Raw genomic sequence first — 14,624 nt, 5'->3', positions numbered from 1 at the left:
AAATATTGCAAATTATAGAAGTGGTTCCGTTATAAACTTATAATTATTAAAAAAAAATAATGCTAGAAATTCAAAAAAATAAATAAATAAATCTGCACAATTTCTTTTAAATTCTGGGATTGAAATATTAAAAAATTATAATAATAAAGATTATTATAAAAATACCTTGATTTCCGTTCCAAAACGATGTCGTTTTGGGTTCAATACAAATAGCTTATTTGCATTCACTGCAAAAAAGAGCCCAATAAATTTTATCTCCTACGCACATATAAAAATGTATAAGGCTCATGTGAAAAAAGGAGAGAAAAAAAATATGGCCCCACACACTAGAAGATAAATTTATCTCCTACAATACAATATGAGAAACAATAAACCTTTATGTGATATGCCTAATTTTGCTGTAAACCCATTTTGTAGACTTGTCGAGCTATAGAATTATACATAAGTCCATTTTATTTTCTTATTTTCATCTGAAATTTTAACTTGTGAGATATTAACGACGTCCGGTTATCTTCGACAAAAAGATCACTGAAGATGACGGTGATTTCGTGAGGTTGGATCTTGAAACTAAATATGCAATAAAAGGTATAACTCCTACACTTGATTCGTGAAAATCACCGATCCAACCTTAATTATAATACCGGTTTATTAAATATAGTTTCATGGAAATATTTCAAAGATTATACTTGATTGCATAGTGTTTGTCAATAGAGGTATTCTTCTGCCATGTGATCCACTTACCGTTAGCAAGTGGCAAATTTTGTTTTATAGGGTACCAAATACTGATCTGATTAACGGTGCTAGCTTTTATTTGACAAATCCTATATGAGATTTGTCTTACATGAAAACAAAGTATATGAATTGATGTCTTAGGGAATGCTTTTAATTCTGGAGGTACATTTACACATAAAGGTAAGAACTAAAATGAGTTAGATTATCTAACTCCGGGTTAGTTCAGATTTATTTCAATAGTAAATTAAGTTTGAACTTGATTTGTTAATAAATGAACAGTTTTTTTTTTGTTCAACTTTGATTCACCCTAGCTAATTCATGAGTTTTTAAACTCTACGAGTTAGACTCTAATTTAATACCAATTTTTTATATAATTAAAATATAAAATATTTAAGAAAGAAAAATAAAATTAAATACATATACATTTAAATATATATATATATCTATATATTATATAATTTTAATTTAAGTGTGGTAAAGATTAAAAATTTCTTCAAAATTATTTGGATTTATTGTAAAATTGATGGAGAATATAAGACAAGTGAAATACGAGAGAAAGAAAAATAAAAAATAGAGATGAAAGCAAAGGAAGATAGATATTGAAAGATAGTGAGAGTATGTACAAAAAAAGAAAGAAAGAAAGATAGTGAGAGTATGAAAATATTACTATATTCTGAATTCATCATCAAACACATTTTTTTCATCTAAGTATAACAAGGGAAATAATTGCAATTCAACACATTATTAATGTGGTGATTATAAAATATATCAGAAGTAATGGAAATATAAAGAGTCATATATTATGTTTTAAAACAGGATTGAATTTTTAACTTTAAATTCAAACAACTATTTTTAGCTACAGTAACCGACAGCTTTACCTATTAAGTATCACTTTGTAACACTCGAGAGTCCATACAATACAACCATCACGGTCACGGACGAGATTCATTATAGTTTACAAATGCCATCACGTGCATATATATAGTGTAGATCAGTACTCACAGTCTCTCTTGTTTCCCTTTTGTCAAAAGAATGAAAAATAAATAAATAAATAAAAGAAATGGATCCCTATATTTCTCTATTTGGAAAATGGGATAACAAGTTATTTGAGTTGGGTTTCTAGGAAAGAGAAACGGAGAGAAGAGGAATAAGCTTGTGAAGTGTCATTTATCAAAGTTGCTTTCACTACGAATAAGCAGATTAATTATAGTACGAAATGTCTGTTTAGTTGTTTTCACTGCCAAAAGCTATAAAAACTCCCAATTCATAGACACACACGTGCTAGGTAGCTGCAATTGTCAGACCTTCTCTCTAGTCTCTGAAATGCTCTCAACTATTCTTAACTTCAACAAGCAAGAGCAAGTTATATACTACAAATTAATTACATTCTCCATAATGCCATAACCACCCAAATAAATAAAAGGAAACTTGTAATTTCTAAAGCACAGAACATAGCTGAATTCCTACAATAAATACGCAATAAAAGGAAACACAAAAGCACACACATCATGCATGCCCATGGGAGACCTCTCTCTCTATAACAGGGATGTATAGAGCCAGAAATCAGGCCTTGCCAAACACTAACTATTTCACGTTAATGAATATCATCGCATGAACCAACTACTTCCCCTTCATGGTAAACAACAATATTAGGTTTTTTTGTCCATCTAAAGTAAAATACGCAGTTTAATTCTTTTGATAAATAATTTATTAATTTAATGTGAGAAAATATGCATCACCTTCATGTACAATTTATACAAAAATCATTGCAAAATACACATTATTCTGATGTGCGTTATTCCTCGTGCGCGTCTTGCAGCTTGATGCATGATATACAACACGTTAGCTTTTTGCATAAGTTGCGTATGAAATCATATGCGACTTGAACATGCAATATCGGAATGTGCATTTTTTCGCATTAAAATGGTAAATCTTAACCAAAAGAATTAAACTAATGAATAGTTATACGATTCAATTTATATGGGTAAAAACCACAATATTAATCATAAAAGTTATATGCTTACGACTGGAGTCGCTCAAAACGATAATTAAAAATGTTTTAATTGGATGAGATTATTTTCAGATTGATAATTTTAAAGTATATTCGTTTAAGGCACAGTAATTCTTTGACTTTGTTTCAAATTCCTACTACCCCTTTTACTTATAATTTATGCAAAAACTAAGTCAAAGTAAGTAATTTTATTTAAAAATAATTCTTATCTTGAATTCTTAATTTTATGCAATTATTAAATAAAAAAAGTTTCAAGTTTGGTCTATAATCTTAAATGAAATGAGAATCAATAGAATTCTATAAAATCTGGATAGTATGGTAGAAAGAAAGAATCAATAGTAGTTAAAATCTGGATAGTATGATAGAAAGAAAGAATCAATAGTAGTTAAAATTAACAAGATTACCAAAAAAAATATATATTCTAAATTAACATAAATTACTTAAGAACTAAGAAGTATTTATAACAAAGAATGGTATAATTATAGACAAATCACAATTTTGATTAAATATAAATTTTCAAATAAAATCTAATAAAATTTAAAATCTCTAAAAAAATAAAAAAAAATTCTTAAATAAGAGATAATTTTAATTTTTCTAAAAATAACATAGTTAGTTATTCTTAAATGTATATTTTTCTATTTTGAATCACGGAACAGGAAAACTAAAATCAGTGTTGTTAAACCCGACTCGGGCATCAACCCGGTCGGGGTACTGGGTCACTGGTCGAACCGGTGGGTCACTGGTCAGACCAGTTGACCCGGATATATATAGATATATAAATATGAACATATAAATTAAATTATATTCTACATATTTAAAATGAATTAAACAAAGTTCACTAAATAAGATAAAAAAACGTGAAGCATTAATAAATAAAAATACACACTATTACTATATTAATTTAAATTGCAACTCATAATCTCCATAAACATACCTCTAAATGATATTGAACTCATATTTTTCAAATTCAACTACATTAAAATGACATATGTCAAATTCTCTAATTTATTATTCTGCAAATTGTTTCAGTATTGGAAACTAAAATTTGATGTCATTGTAGAAGGGTATACTAGCAAATAAAATTATAAAAAAAAAATTAAAATGAGTTCTAAATTTTGTCTGATAAGATGAAACAATTTTGATTTTTTTTTCTTTTGTTAATTGCATGACCCGACCGGATTTGTCCTGGTTTGAACAGGTTGATGCATGACCGGTCCAATGCTTGACTCGAACCGGTCAGTTCCAGGTCGACCCAGCCGGGTCGGGCCGAGTTACAGTGACTAAAATAATCTGTGATTTTTAGGCATACTTTGAGAGAGTGTAAGTCATGTACAAATTGGTTGGCGAATTTCATATTAGACTACGAAGCTCAGGAAGATTATCTTATTTGGCCGGAACCTCCTCTTAGTATCCAATTACTATTATTTGCTTATCTGTCAAACGTTGGAAGACCTCATGCTTTGAGTTGCAATAGTTAAATTTCTTTTTATGTTCTTTCTTTGTTTCGTGGGTTAGGTCTTTGTTTACCAAAAACCAAAAAAAAAAAAAAAGGCCTCCACTTTTTTATAATCATTAATATATCTTTATTCTAATTTAAGGTAGAAGAAAGTGAACCAATATAAGTCCAACCTATAATGGGAAAACTATTTGGAAGGGTATAGCTGAAATCCCTTCATATACAACAATGCCTCTGTTGTTTCTCTCTGCAGACTGCAAAGAATTGAATATGAAGTCAAAGGTGATATTTCATCAAATTTCCTTACAAAGATTAGTTGAAAAGTAGAGACTGTGACGTCGCCGTGTATTATGGAGGAACGGTCCATGTCATAATAAGGTGGCCAACACTGTTTTTGCATTACTAAAACCAGAAATAGTCTCGTCCTTCGAAACATAAGGAACATGTCCACATTTTTAGGTTCCTAGGTGACTGGGGTTCCCTCCCACTTTTGAAGGGTAATAGCTACAGCTAACATGGATATAACGTACCAAGAGTAAAAACAAAGACGCGTTAACTACGCCAATGATGTGACGTTGTACTCTCCCCTCTCTCTGTCACACTCACACTAAATTAATTCCCTTGTATTATATTCAATTTGATTCCGTGTGGTTAGTTGGTTTTTGGAAGTGTTAGGAAAAATGATGTTGAAAATAACAAAAGGGTTTGGAATTTATGGTGGGATAAGTAAGAGAGATACTCAATTTGTGTATATAAAGCTAATAAAATATTAATACATTATTAAACAAGAATATGTCAATGTTTTTTAGTGACATAGTTAAGTATGATAGATTTATACAAAAAATCTCTCCATAACTTAAGAAGGTTAATTCATTATTTTGTGCAGGTTTTATGTTAGGTGACTACTGTTAGTTCTCTGGAATATATGTAGCTGAAGTGACTTCTGATTGCCAGTATACTGTCAGTTTCTTTCACCACTTCAATACCTTACAGTTAAATATTTCCTCCTCTCTCTGATTCCTTTCTAAACTTGCAGTTTACTGGATGCATCAAATTTGTACGTGTAAACTGTACAATATTGTTGAGAATAGAAACAAAGAAAGATAATCATTAAACCCTTATTATTATTATTATTATAAATTTCCACTTGCGTTTTTTTAACAATTTTTTTTTTTTATTCCAAATTGAAAGCAATATATTCCATTTGTTCATCCTTCTTTGCCTCGCCCTTCATCGAAACCCTAGCTCAGAGATTTCATTTCCCATTAACAAATAATTTAAAGTTTAACAAATTTGATCACAATGAGGTCGAGACTGGAAGTTTAAATTTTCTTGGAAGTACTTTAGTAAAGTAGAATCTTCCTTTGTCATTTTAGCTTCATGCAGTTTACCTTACTGATCTCAGAGAGAAAAGAAAGAACCACTAAACATTCAAGAAAAAAAAAAGGGATAGTAACATGCCACGAGAGATAGAATTAGTGTATTCAAACATTTCAAGAAAGTAAACCTTATCATTACACTCAAGGCTTACTTAGGCGAACAAAGTGTTCTGTTGCCTTTTTTCCTATCAACCTAAAATGGAACCAAAGAAAAAGGAAAGGGGAGAGAGGGGAGGGATTGCAAGCAACAGTACTGAAAAGTGAAAACTACATAAAAACTTCACAAATTCTGTCTGTAATATAAACTACTTAACTTTCTGTTGTTTCCCTAGCCTGAGTTCAAGATCTAAATCTTCCATTACAGGATTAAGTCCAAGTACAATTTCTGCAGATTGGAAAGCCAAGTGTCGATCATTTGAACATGGCTTCAGGAAGATGGGCAGTGAAGAAATGCTAGTCTTTAGTCTTTTACAACTGTTGATGTCTTCATCCCCACAAGGAACGGTTGGTGATTTTTGGCCAAACATGGAAGTCAGTCCCACAGACAAACTTGTCTCAACATAATTATTACAACCCAAGCCAATAAAATTGTCTTTTCTTGCATTGACCACCCCTTCTGTTTGTGAATTAGGAGACCCTATTTTCTGTTCCCAAATAATTGAAGATGATAAAATAGGTGAGAGTCTGGTTGTTGTAATTGTAGTTGCAGGGCTAGAATAAGGATTAAGATGACAATCTACCTGGGAAGAGAAATGATTACCAAATGACTTGAGCAAATGATCATCTTTGTGATGATGATGATGATGATGATCAAGGGATTCATTATGAGGGCTAAGATTTTGTTTGAGCCTAGCCCTGTCCCTTCTGTGAACATTCATGTGACCTCCAAGAGCTTGAGCAGACCTAAACTCTCTTTTACAGAAATTACAAGAGTAAGATCTTGGAGGCCATATGCTACCACCAAGTATCCTAGCCGCGTCTTCTGCAAAAGCCCTTTCTTCCCATGAGTAATTGTTGCCATCTCCAACTGGTACTTCAAGGTGTGACTTCAGGATTTGTTTTCTCTTCATCCACATCAAGCACTGAGATCCCTCCATCATCACATGCAAAGAAAGCTGATCAGGGTATATAAGAGTATAAGAAACAGAAGCCTTAATTAATGTACAATGGGAAAAGTAAGCGAATGAAGTGAATATATATATATATATATATATATATAAATGGTGTAGGAGGTGCTTGTCCCAGTAATTATAATTGAAAGCAACTTAGGAATCCATAAGGGAAGAGAAATTGACTAGCTGTAAAGGACTGGTTATAAATTCTGCCTCTCTTTGGCTTTAATTTGTAGTGAAACTATTTTTCTTGGTTTTGGTACATAGGTGAGTGGGGTCCCATTTAAGCAAGTGTCTTGCACCGGATTTGATTCACACGTATGATGGAGATAACGGCATGTAGTAAGAAAATACAGCTAAACTTGATCCCTGAAGCTTCCATTAACCCTATACGGTAATAGTGTTGACTTATGCCATTTCTTTGTTTCTTTCGATAAATGCACTATATATGTAGTTATGTACGTCAAGTATAGAGTCATTTATAATTCTGATCCATTACAGTAACTAATCTGTTATTGTCCTTCTTTTTATCTTTTTATACTCTGATCTCAGTACCTTAAAAGTTTTTAAAATATGCAGTATTGAATAGCATGTTGCCAAGCAACTTGTAACTCAATTGCTTATTAATCTTTAAGATTTATGTGTGATATTGATATAATTTTTTTTATATAAAATAAATACTCGTTTCCATTGTTAATCTAATAAGGAAAAGAACTACAGGAATATGAGGGAATTTAATTGACTAAGGAATTTCCAAAGAGGAAAATAATAATAATCAGTTTTGCTCTTTGTATTGTTTGTGAATCGTGAAGCTCATTTGCAAAAACATAAAGTGCACAACGCAAATCAAGGTGTAGAAGTGAACCCTTTCTGTGTCGTCCATGAATAAATGGTATATTATTCATGCCTTAGCTAAGGGTCAAACCTTATTTGATAATCTCAAACATCTTTTTGCTTTTGCATGTGTTGCTCATAAACACTAACAGAATCTTGTGTAGGCTTTTCCTCCCATATGACGTTAACCTAATTACAACTCAAATTTATAAGTCAAACTAATGATAGATTAAATCACGCTCAGAATGGTCCAAATTACTTAGTTCTACCAATTAGTAAGAAACTCTCACCACTATGCAGAAAAAGTAGGTCCACCTAGGAAACTAAATAAAAATTTTGTTTGTACGTATCATTCGCACGCGTGAGTTATTATGGTGGTTTACAGAATTTAAGTTCTTTATTAATATTCAGTGACTGTATTTTCAAACAAATTTTAAAAAATCATTTAGAACAAATTGGCATTATGTTCTGCTTATTTTTTGGGTTTCAGTTTTTTTTTTAATAAAAAAAATTAATTTTTGGTGGACTTTTGTGGGGAGGAATATCATAGCAAACAAAGGGCTTATTTAAGAGCCATTTGATTGAATTAGTCAGAAGACTCAGAACATATCAGTTATGCTGACATAAAGCAAAGGAGCTACTCATGTATTTATGCTAATGTTCTTGTACATTTGGAACTCAAAGCCATTTAAGACACGACAAGTATATAATCTACTATCAAGATTGAAACCTTGTATAACAACATAATTTAAGACCACACTTATTTTACGAGAAAAACTCTCTCGAAAGATATACTTGCTACGAATTAATTTAATTTCTTATATATTAATTTCATACCTCGAAAACTCACATATTATTTACCTTTATTGTTTGAATGCATAAAGGATTCAAAAATTGAGAACTTAAACTTTAAGGAATCAAATTAGTAACACTAATTTATAAAGGAAAATTAACGAACATATTTTTTAAGAGTTAAAATAGAACGTTAATATTTGTATAGTGACGGAATTGCTATGAAAATTCCGTCGCTAATTTGATCCTTGCTATTATTTTTCGTCGCAAATTCCCTCGCAAACAATTTTGGGAGGGAATTTGTGACGGAAAGTAATAGTGACGATGAAATTAGCGACGGAATTTCTATAACAATTCCGTCACTATACAGGTTTTTTCTAGTAGTGTTCTTTTTAAATAATTTTATGGCTAGTCAGCTATGAAGATATAAAGACTATATTTAGATAAACTTCATGGATCGTACGTAGTTGGGACCATATCGAGCATATCATAATCAATGATATGTAGAAACTATAGTTAAAAGATAAAAAGTACAATGATTAATCTAGTAATCGACAATCAAATGCCTTTTCTTTTTCTTAAAGAATATTCTAAATTATTTTTAATAATCTTAGAATTAATTATAAGAAACATAAAAAAAAGTGTCATAATTTGTTGGTGGTGGAAAAGACGATCCAGTTTTTGTTCATCACAAAATTTCACTATGCAGATTATTTTGGAACCTATTTTTTAAAAAATAAAATAGGTGCCGTAGTCAAAGATGAATTGTAAATATATAATTTATTATTTATTGATTATATTCAATGAATATATAAACATTTACAGATAATATATAATTTGTCACTTATTGATTATATTTAATAAAATTTTAAATATTTATGATAAATTAATAGTTAATTATTTCAAGTAAAATATCCTCATCAGCTTAATTCGGGTTTTCGTCCCAACACAAAGGTAATCAAAAGCAGCATTTGAATTGAAATATAATCAATAAGAGATAAATTATCCAAATAAGTGTTGAATTGATAAATTTAACAATATGTGTCCAAATACCGTGTCAATGAACAAGAAAAATATAAAATGAACACCATTTCTAAAAAAGATTTAGAAAATATTGTCAAGATAATTGTAGACACATAATTCCAACGGCAAAGACAAGAATAGGACAGAAATGAATTATAATAAGATAGTAAGATGTCAAAGTCATTGACTCGTGAAATCTAAAATACCACTAATAAATTATACTGAAAGAGTGAAAGTGTCTTCAATCTCAACTTATGGAACGATAGTTGAAAATTATAAGTCCGGGAAGTCAATTTTGTACGCAATATATATATAAATTTGATTGCAAAACAAAAAGAGGATGGCTAGTGAATACGACGAATTATGAATGGTGTCCTATTTCATAAATAGAATAGTTAATAAGTCCGAGAAATCAATTAGTATAGATGCCTGCCTAATTGGACACAGTGGCGGATCTACGTATGTTTTAGTGTGTGCAAGTGCACACACAAATTTTTTGGAGAAAAATATATATATATATATTTTGGGTCATGAACAAAAGTCACAGAATTCAATTTAATCTCTTAAAAAAAAGTCGACTCGTGATTCTTTTAAAATTCAAAATAGACTCATGTTAGTCCTTTTGAGGGATTAATGTGGATCTTTTTGAATTTCAGAGGACCATGATTTTGATTATCTGAGTCTATTTTTGAATTCTGAGGAATCACGATTAGACTTTTTTTTTCCAAAGAGATTAAATTGAGGCCCATAATTTTTGTTGAGAACCCAAAATGTTCTATTGTAACAGTTTAGTTGACTCTTGATTACTTTTTTTATATTAAGTTAAAGTTTTTTTTTTATATATATTCTTTTGTATTTTAATATATTTAAATTTTTCTTTAAATTTTTTTTACTTTATTCTTTTATTCTAATTGTGCAGACATTAAAAAAAAGTCTAAGTCCACTATTGATTGGAGCGTGGAAGTCTGCAGGCTGTGTATAACATCAAGTTATAGTACGTGCTTTATGAATTAGTATTGGTCTAATGGTGAATCGATCGTTTAGATAGTTTGCATGAGGTTATAGATTCAAACCTTAATACCACCATTGTATTCAAAAAAAAAAAAAGAAAAAAAAATAAGTGATGTATATATGCATGTGTCGAACAATAATTTATTCCATGTGATACGATATTTGCTGATCAGGATCAGCCATAAAATGTAATATAAATTTTGTGGAAAGAGGAGTGAATTTTGGGTGAATGTAGGCATATCCTGCCCAAGAATACAAAAAAATTGGACATAAATGAAAAAGTAATTTAAAAGTTAGATTTAAATAGGAGGAAAAAATTCACTTTTAATAAAAAGATGTACCCATTACCCAAATTGGTACATCTGCTATACCTAAGAAATTTTCTACAAAGAGTGGGGGAGAGCATGAGATGACAGAAAAAAAAAAAGAAATAGAAAAGATTTTTAAAAACCATTATAAAATTTTTCAAAAATAAATTAGAGAAAAATGTTTCTGCAGTTAATGCAGATAAGTTATCTGCATTTATTCTCAAAATGACGTTGTTTTGGTATTGAAATCTTAACAAATTATAAATATAAAGACTATTATAACCCTGAAATAAATTAAAATTACAAAAATACCATAATTTCGGCCAAAAACGACGTCGTATTGGACTTACTGCAAATAAAATCTGCAATGAACCCATAAATTAATGTATACATGCACTGAATTTCTAAATTTGTGCAAATAGTACTATTGTAAACTTTGTGAAAGGAAATGAGATACAAAGAAATTGGCACATGCATATTACATAAAAAAGAAAAAATGCAAATGAAAATAGAAAACAAAAATATAAAAGAGTGATACATATTTGCTTCGTCTTTATTCTATTATTTTGTTACATGGCTTCATCAGTCGTCTGTCTACAAGCTAGGTACTTGATCGAATAACTTCAAAATCTCATGTAATAATTTTTTTTATAATGAATATCATATCATAGTTTTAGTTTTATCATAATCCTAACCTTAAAAATAAAACCAAAAACGAATTGTTCATAAGCTTGGGCTTGGTAAAAAATGTGTTTAGATCAAGAAATAGCATGCATAAATAATTTTATGAATCTCAGCTATCACTTTTTTCAGGAGTATGTGCAATTTTTTATGTACCGATGTTTCTATACTTAAAATATTATTTTTTATGTACCCCGAAGCAGCAATGTTAACAGAAAATTGTATATTTTCTATGTACCTTGAATTCTTAATCGAAAGCAGCAATGCTAACAGAAAATTGTCTATACTTGCATTTCCTTATATTGTAGTTCACATCTTAAATTTTGAGCTTTCACTGAAAGACGTAAAAAATATATATGTAATAATTAATTAGCACGTCCACAATTCAAAGTTGAAGTAATTGTGGTACAATTCTTAGGACTTGCTGCCATTAACAGTCAAATTCGACGCGTGACAACATGTCTAGAGTTAAACGATCTTTATTTTATCCTAGATATAAAAGGCAAACACCAAGATGTAAACACTCCAACCCCAACCATTAATATCTCAAATGCATCGCGTTAATGCGACAGGATGGATTTATAAAATTGGGAGAGATATAAAGGGATTGCAAAATGAGAACTCTAATGCTTGCATCGTACAGTTAAATGCATCTTACAGTACAGTAAGACATAAATTTGAGGTTCGGTACAAAAATCTGTTTCAGGAAATTTGTTGTTAAACTGTCCCTGAGGCAACCCCATGGATAGAAGGGGAAGCCCAAAGCACTCTAGTAGAAGCGGAGAAATCTAATTCCAACCACATCATATTTTCATCCAAAAAATTTACTAATTTATAGGTGAACATGAGATATAACTATAACTAAGAAAACTACCAGGTTACCCCTCTCCTGTACTACTTTGCAACTAACAGCTTCAAACAAAACTAAGGTGCGTTTGTAGACACACACACACACACAAAAAAAACTAAGGTTCGAATGTGATCCACGACATTCTGCACAATCAATATGAGAATCCAGACAGCCTTCAATAAGATCAAGGGTTAACAATGCTAGCATCTTCATGGATTTCTGTTTCATTTGAAGGAAAGTAACCCACATCAACAGGCACCAAACCTCCTATTTCATAAATATATTCATCATGTTTGAGTTGCAAATGCTCAGAATCGTGTTCAGGGAAGACCTCAGCTTGCAATGACGGAGCAATGTTATTAACATGCAGCCATGTCAGCTCCCACAAACTATCACCTCCTAAGGCACCCCTCTGCACGAGTATAACCTTTGTCTTCATAATAAGCAAGATGTTCTCAAGTAGCTCAGGCACTATCTGTTGAAGCTTCTCACTTCTTTTTCCCCTAACTTTCACCTTCATATACTTTTCCATTCGGCTCAGCACACCTAACCATAATTTGCAGAAGGTCATCAATTTATCTTCGAGTAATTGACGAGAAACTATAAACAAGAGCTCCATGGCCAAGATAAGTGTGCCTTCCATGTTGGGGTAGTCCTTTTGTGAGTGACCCTGTGCAATTTCAAGCAGGTCATCAAGCACAGTGAAGATCACGAGATCAAAACACTGTAACCACAAACCATGTGGGAGATCAATCCCATCAGCTACTGTCAAGCACCTCTGCAAAGATAATAAAGCATGATTTCTAACCTCCTCTCTCTGGTCTAAACAAACTTTCCTTAGCCCCTGTACAAGCCTCAACCACATCTCTCCAATATCCTGGGACAACTTAGACACTTGCTCCTGCTCCATTGCTTCTTTAGCTTCTCTAGTCCACTGTGTCAAGCAATTGACAGACCCTGCCATGAGATCTAGTGCCCGTATGGATCTCTCTGCCTGTCCAACACGGGATTCAGTAAACTGCCTAGCAGCATCTACACACAGAACATAATTAGCTGGTATCAAATGGGCTCCATCAGACATTATGAACAACAATGCATCAAAACCGGTCTCGTATGCTTCTAGGTGTCTAGCTGTGATGGAAAGTAGTGAAGTAATTGTACGCCATCCTAACAGAGATTTGATATGAGAAGCATTTGCCTTCACAAGGCGACTGACTTCTTGTGTAATCTGCTCACAATATGCATCAGCAACTCGGGCATCAAGCTTCAAGACAAGTTGCAATGACCTCAGAAGTTCATCAGCAATATTCTCTTTGGAGTGAAGCAAACGCTGCTGGCAAATCATCAGGAGTCCCAAAACAGCCTTTTCTACCAGAGCACAAGGCATTACAGTTGACTGAACAATGTTGGATATGTGATCATACACAACCTGCCAAAGAAGTTCAATCATATCCCTGTTATTCAAAGTAATCGCAAGCAGCAATTCCAGGCAGAAGACTTCTGTATCTTCATCCTCAGGTGTGGGTGTGCAGTTTCCTTTCTGAGGTCGACCTGCAGCCCAAATGAGTGCTCTTGCAAGATGCAATAGAGATTCAGCTTGCAGAAATTTACTCTCAGTGAATATTCTCTCAATGTGACAGTTCTGTATTGTTTGTAAGGTGCGCTAATGAGCATCAAGTTGTTGTTTGGTAGGTTGTGATCTTGGCTCTTCAGTTTCCAGAGATAAGAGTTGACTAAACCTCCCCATCAATCCTGAGGATCTCCGTGGAGTACCAATAGATGACATATGAGCTGAGGATAAAGAATTTGCAATAGGTTTTCCATGCCCAGTTTCAGCAGAAAGCTCTAACTCATCAGCTGCATCACTAGCCACACGGGCAGGAAGAAGACCTAGCTTGTGCAATCTTAAGATGCAGTCAAGAATATTTCTCCAACCCGTGCGTATGTAATCACCATACCTATTCGCAATAGTGAAAACTGTAACAGTTGCATGGTCAAATACCACAGAGATGGCAGCAATTGTTGGGCCTGACATTATAGCAAACATATCGTGATCAAGGTATGCTTTAGAATCAAATACAATAAATGAAGCAGTTTTCTTCGACTTGTGCATAAGATCAATCCAGCGACTTGGTGTCATTTCAGGAAATCCGACGCCTTGCTCAGGTGTTGTGCGGATTTCATTCTTACAAATTGAATGGTAAAGCTCTGACAGGAATTCTCGAGGCAGATCACTGCCGTCATTTATGTGCCTATTATTCGTGATAAAATCCTCTTCTGTCATTTTCTTTTTTACCTGCACATTGTGTTGATCTGTATTAAGCATTATGATTGAGTATGATAAAACAAGAGCAACATCCTTGTTGGCTAGGATATGTGGCGACTGCTCATAATATCTCTCAGAGAAAGCTTCAAGCACCATTTGTATCTTCTGT

At 32.2% G+C, this 14,624-nt stretch overlaps 1 protein-coding gene and 1 pseudogene across 1 annotated transcript; both read right to left on the bottom strand.

The window, feature by feature from the left end:
* Window positions 1-5,883: 5,883 nt before the first annotated feature.
* LOC133289582 (probable transcriptional regulator RABBIT EARS) lies at window positions 5,884-6,675 on the bottom strand. Its single transcript, XM_061487562.1, has 2 exons — window positions 6,286-6,675; window positions 5,884-6,222 (listed from the first exon to the last, which is right to left on the bottom strand). The coding sequence occupies exons 1-2, from the start codon at window positions 6,673-6,675 to the stop codon at window positions 5,884-5,886; spliced, it is 729 nt and encodes a 242-aa protein (XP_061343546.1).
* Window positions 6,676-12,069: 5,394 nt separating this feature from the next.
* Window positions 12,070-14,617, bottom strand: LOC133289591 (ARF guanine-nucleotide exchange factor GNOM-like; annotated as a pseudogene).
* Window positions 14,618-14,624: the final 7 nt, after the last annotated feature.

This window comes from Gastrolobium bilobum, unplaced genomic scaffold, assembly GCF_033153095.1.
Source record: "Gastrolobium bilobum isolate Gb01-03AN ecotype WA unplaced genomic scaffold, APGP_CSIRO_Gbil_v1 utg937, whole genome shotgun sequence".
Classification (NCBI taxonomy): domain Eukaryota; kingdom Viridiplantae; phylum Streptophyta; class Magnoliopsida; order Fabales; family Fabaceae; genus Gastrolobium; species Gastrolobium bilobum.
Note: the sequence above shows the minus strand (reverse complement) of the source record. Positions and strands in the feature narration are given on the sequence as shown.

What these genes read in the sequence shown, in the direction of transcription:
- LOC133289582 (XM_061487562.1), bottom strand. Translation starts at nt 6,675, where the DNA reads ATGGAGGGATCTCAGTGCTTGATGTGGATGAAGAGAAAACAAATCCTG. An exon ending in TTAATCCTTATTCTAGCCCT is followed by an intron (nt 6,223 to 6,285) that starts GCAACTACAATT and finishes ATTTGGGAACAG; the next exon opens with AAAATAGGGTCTCCTAATTC.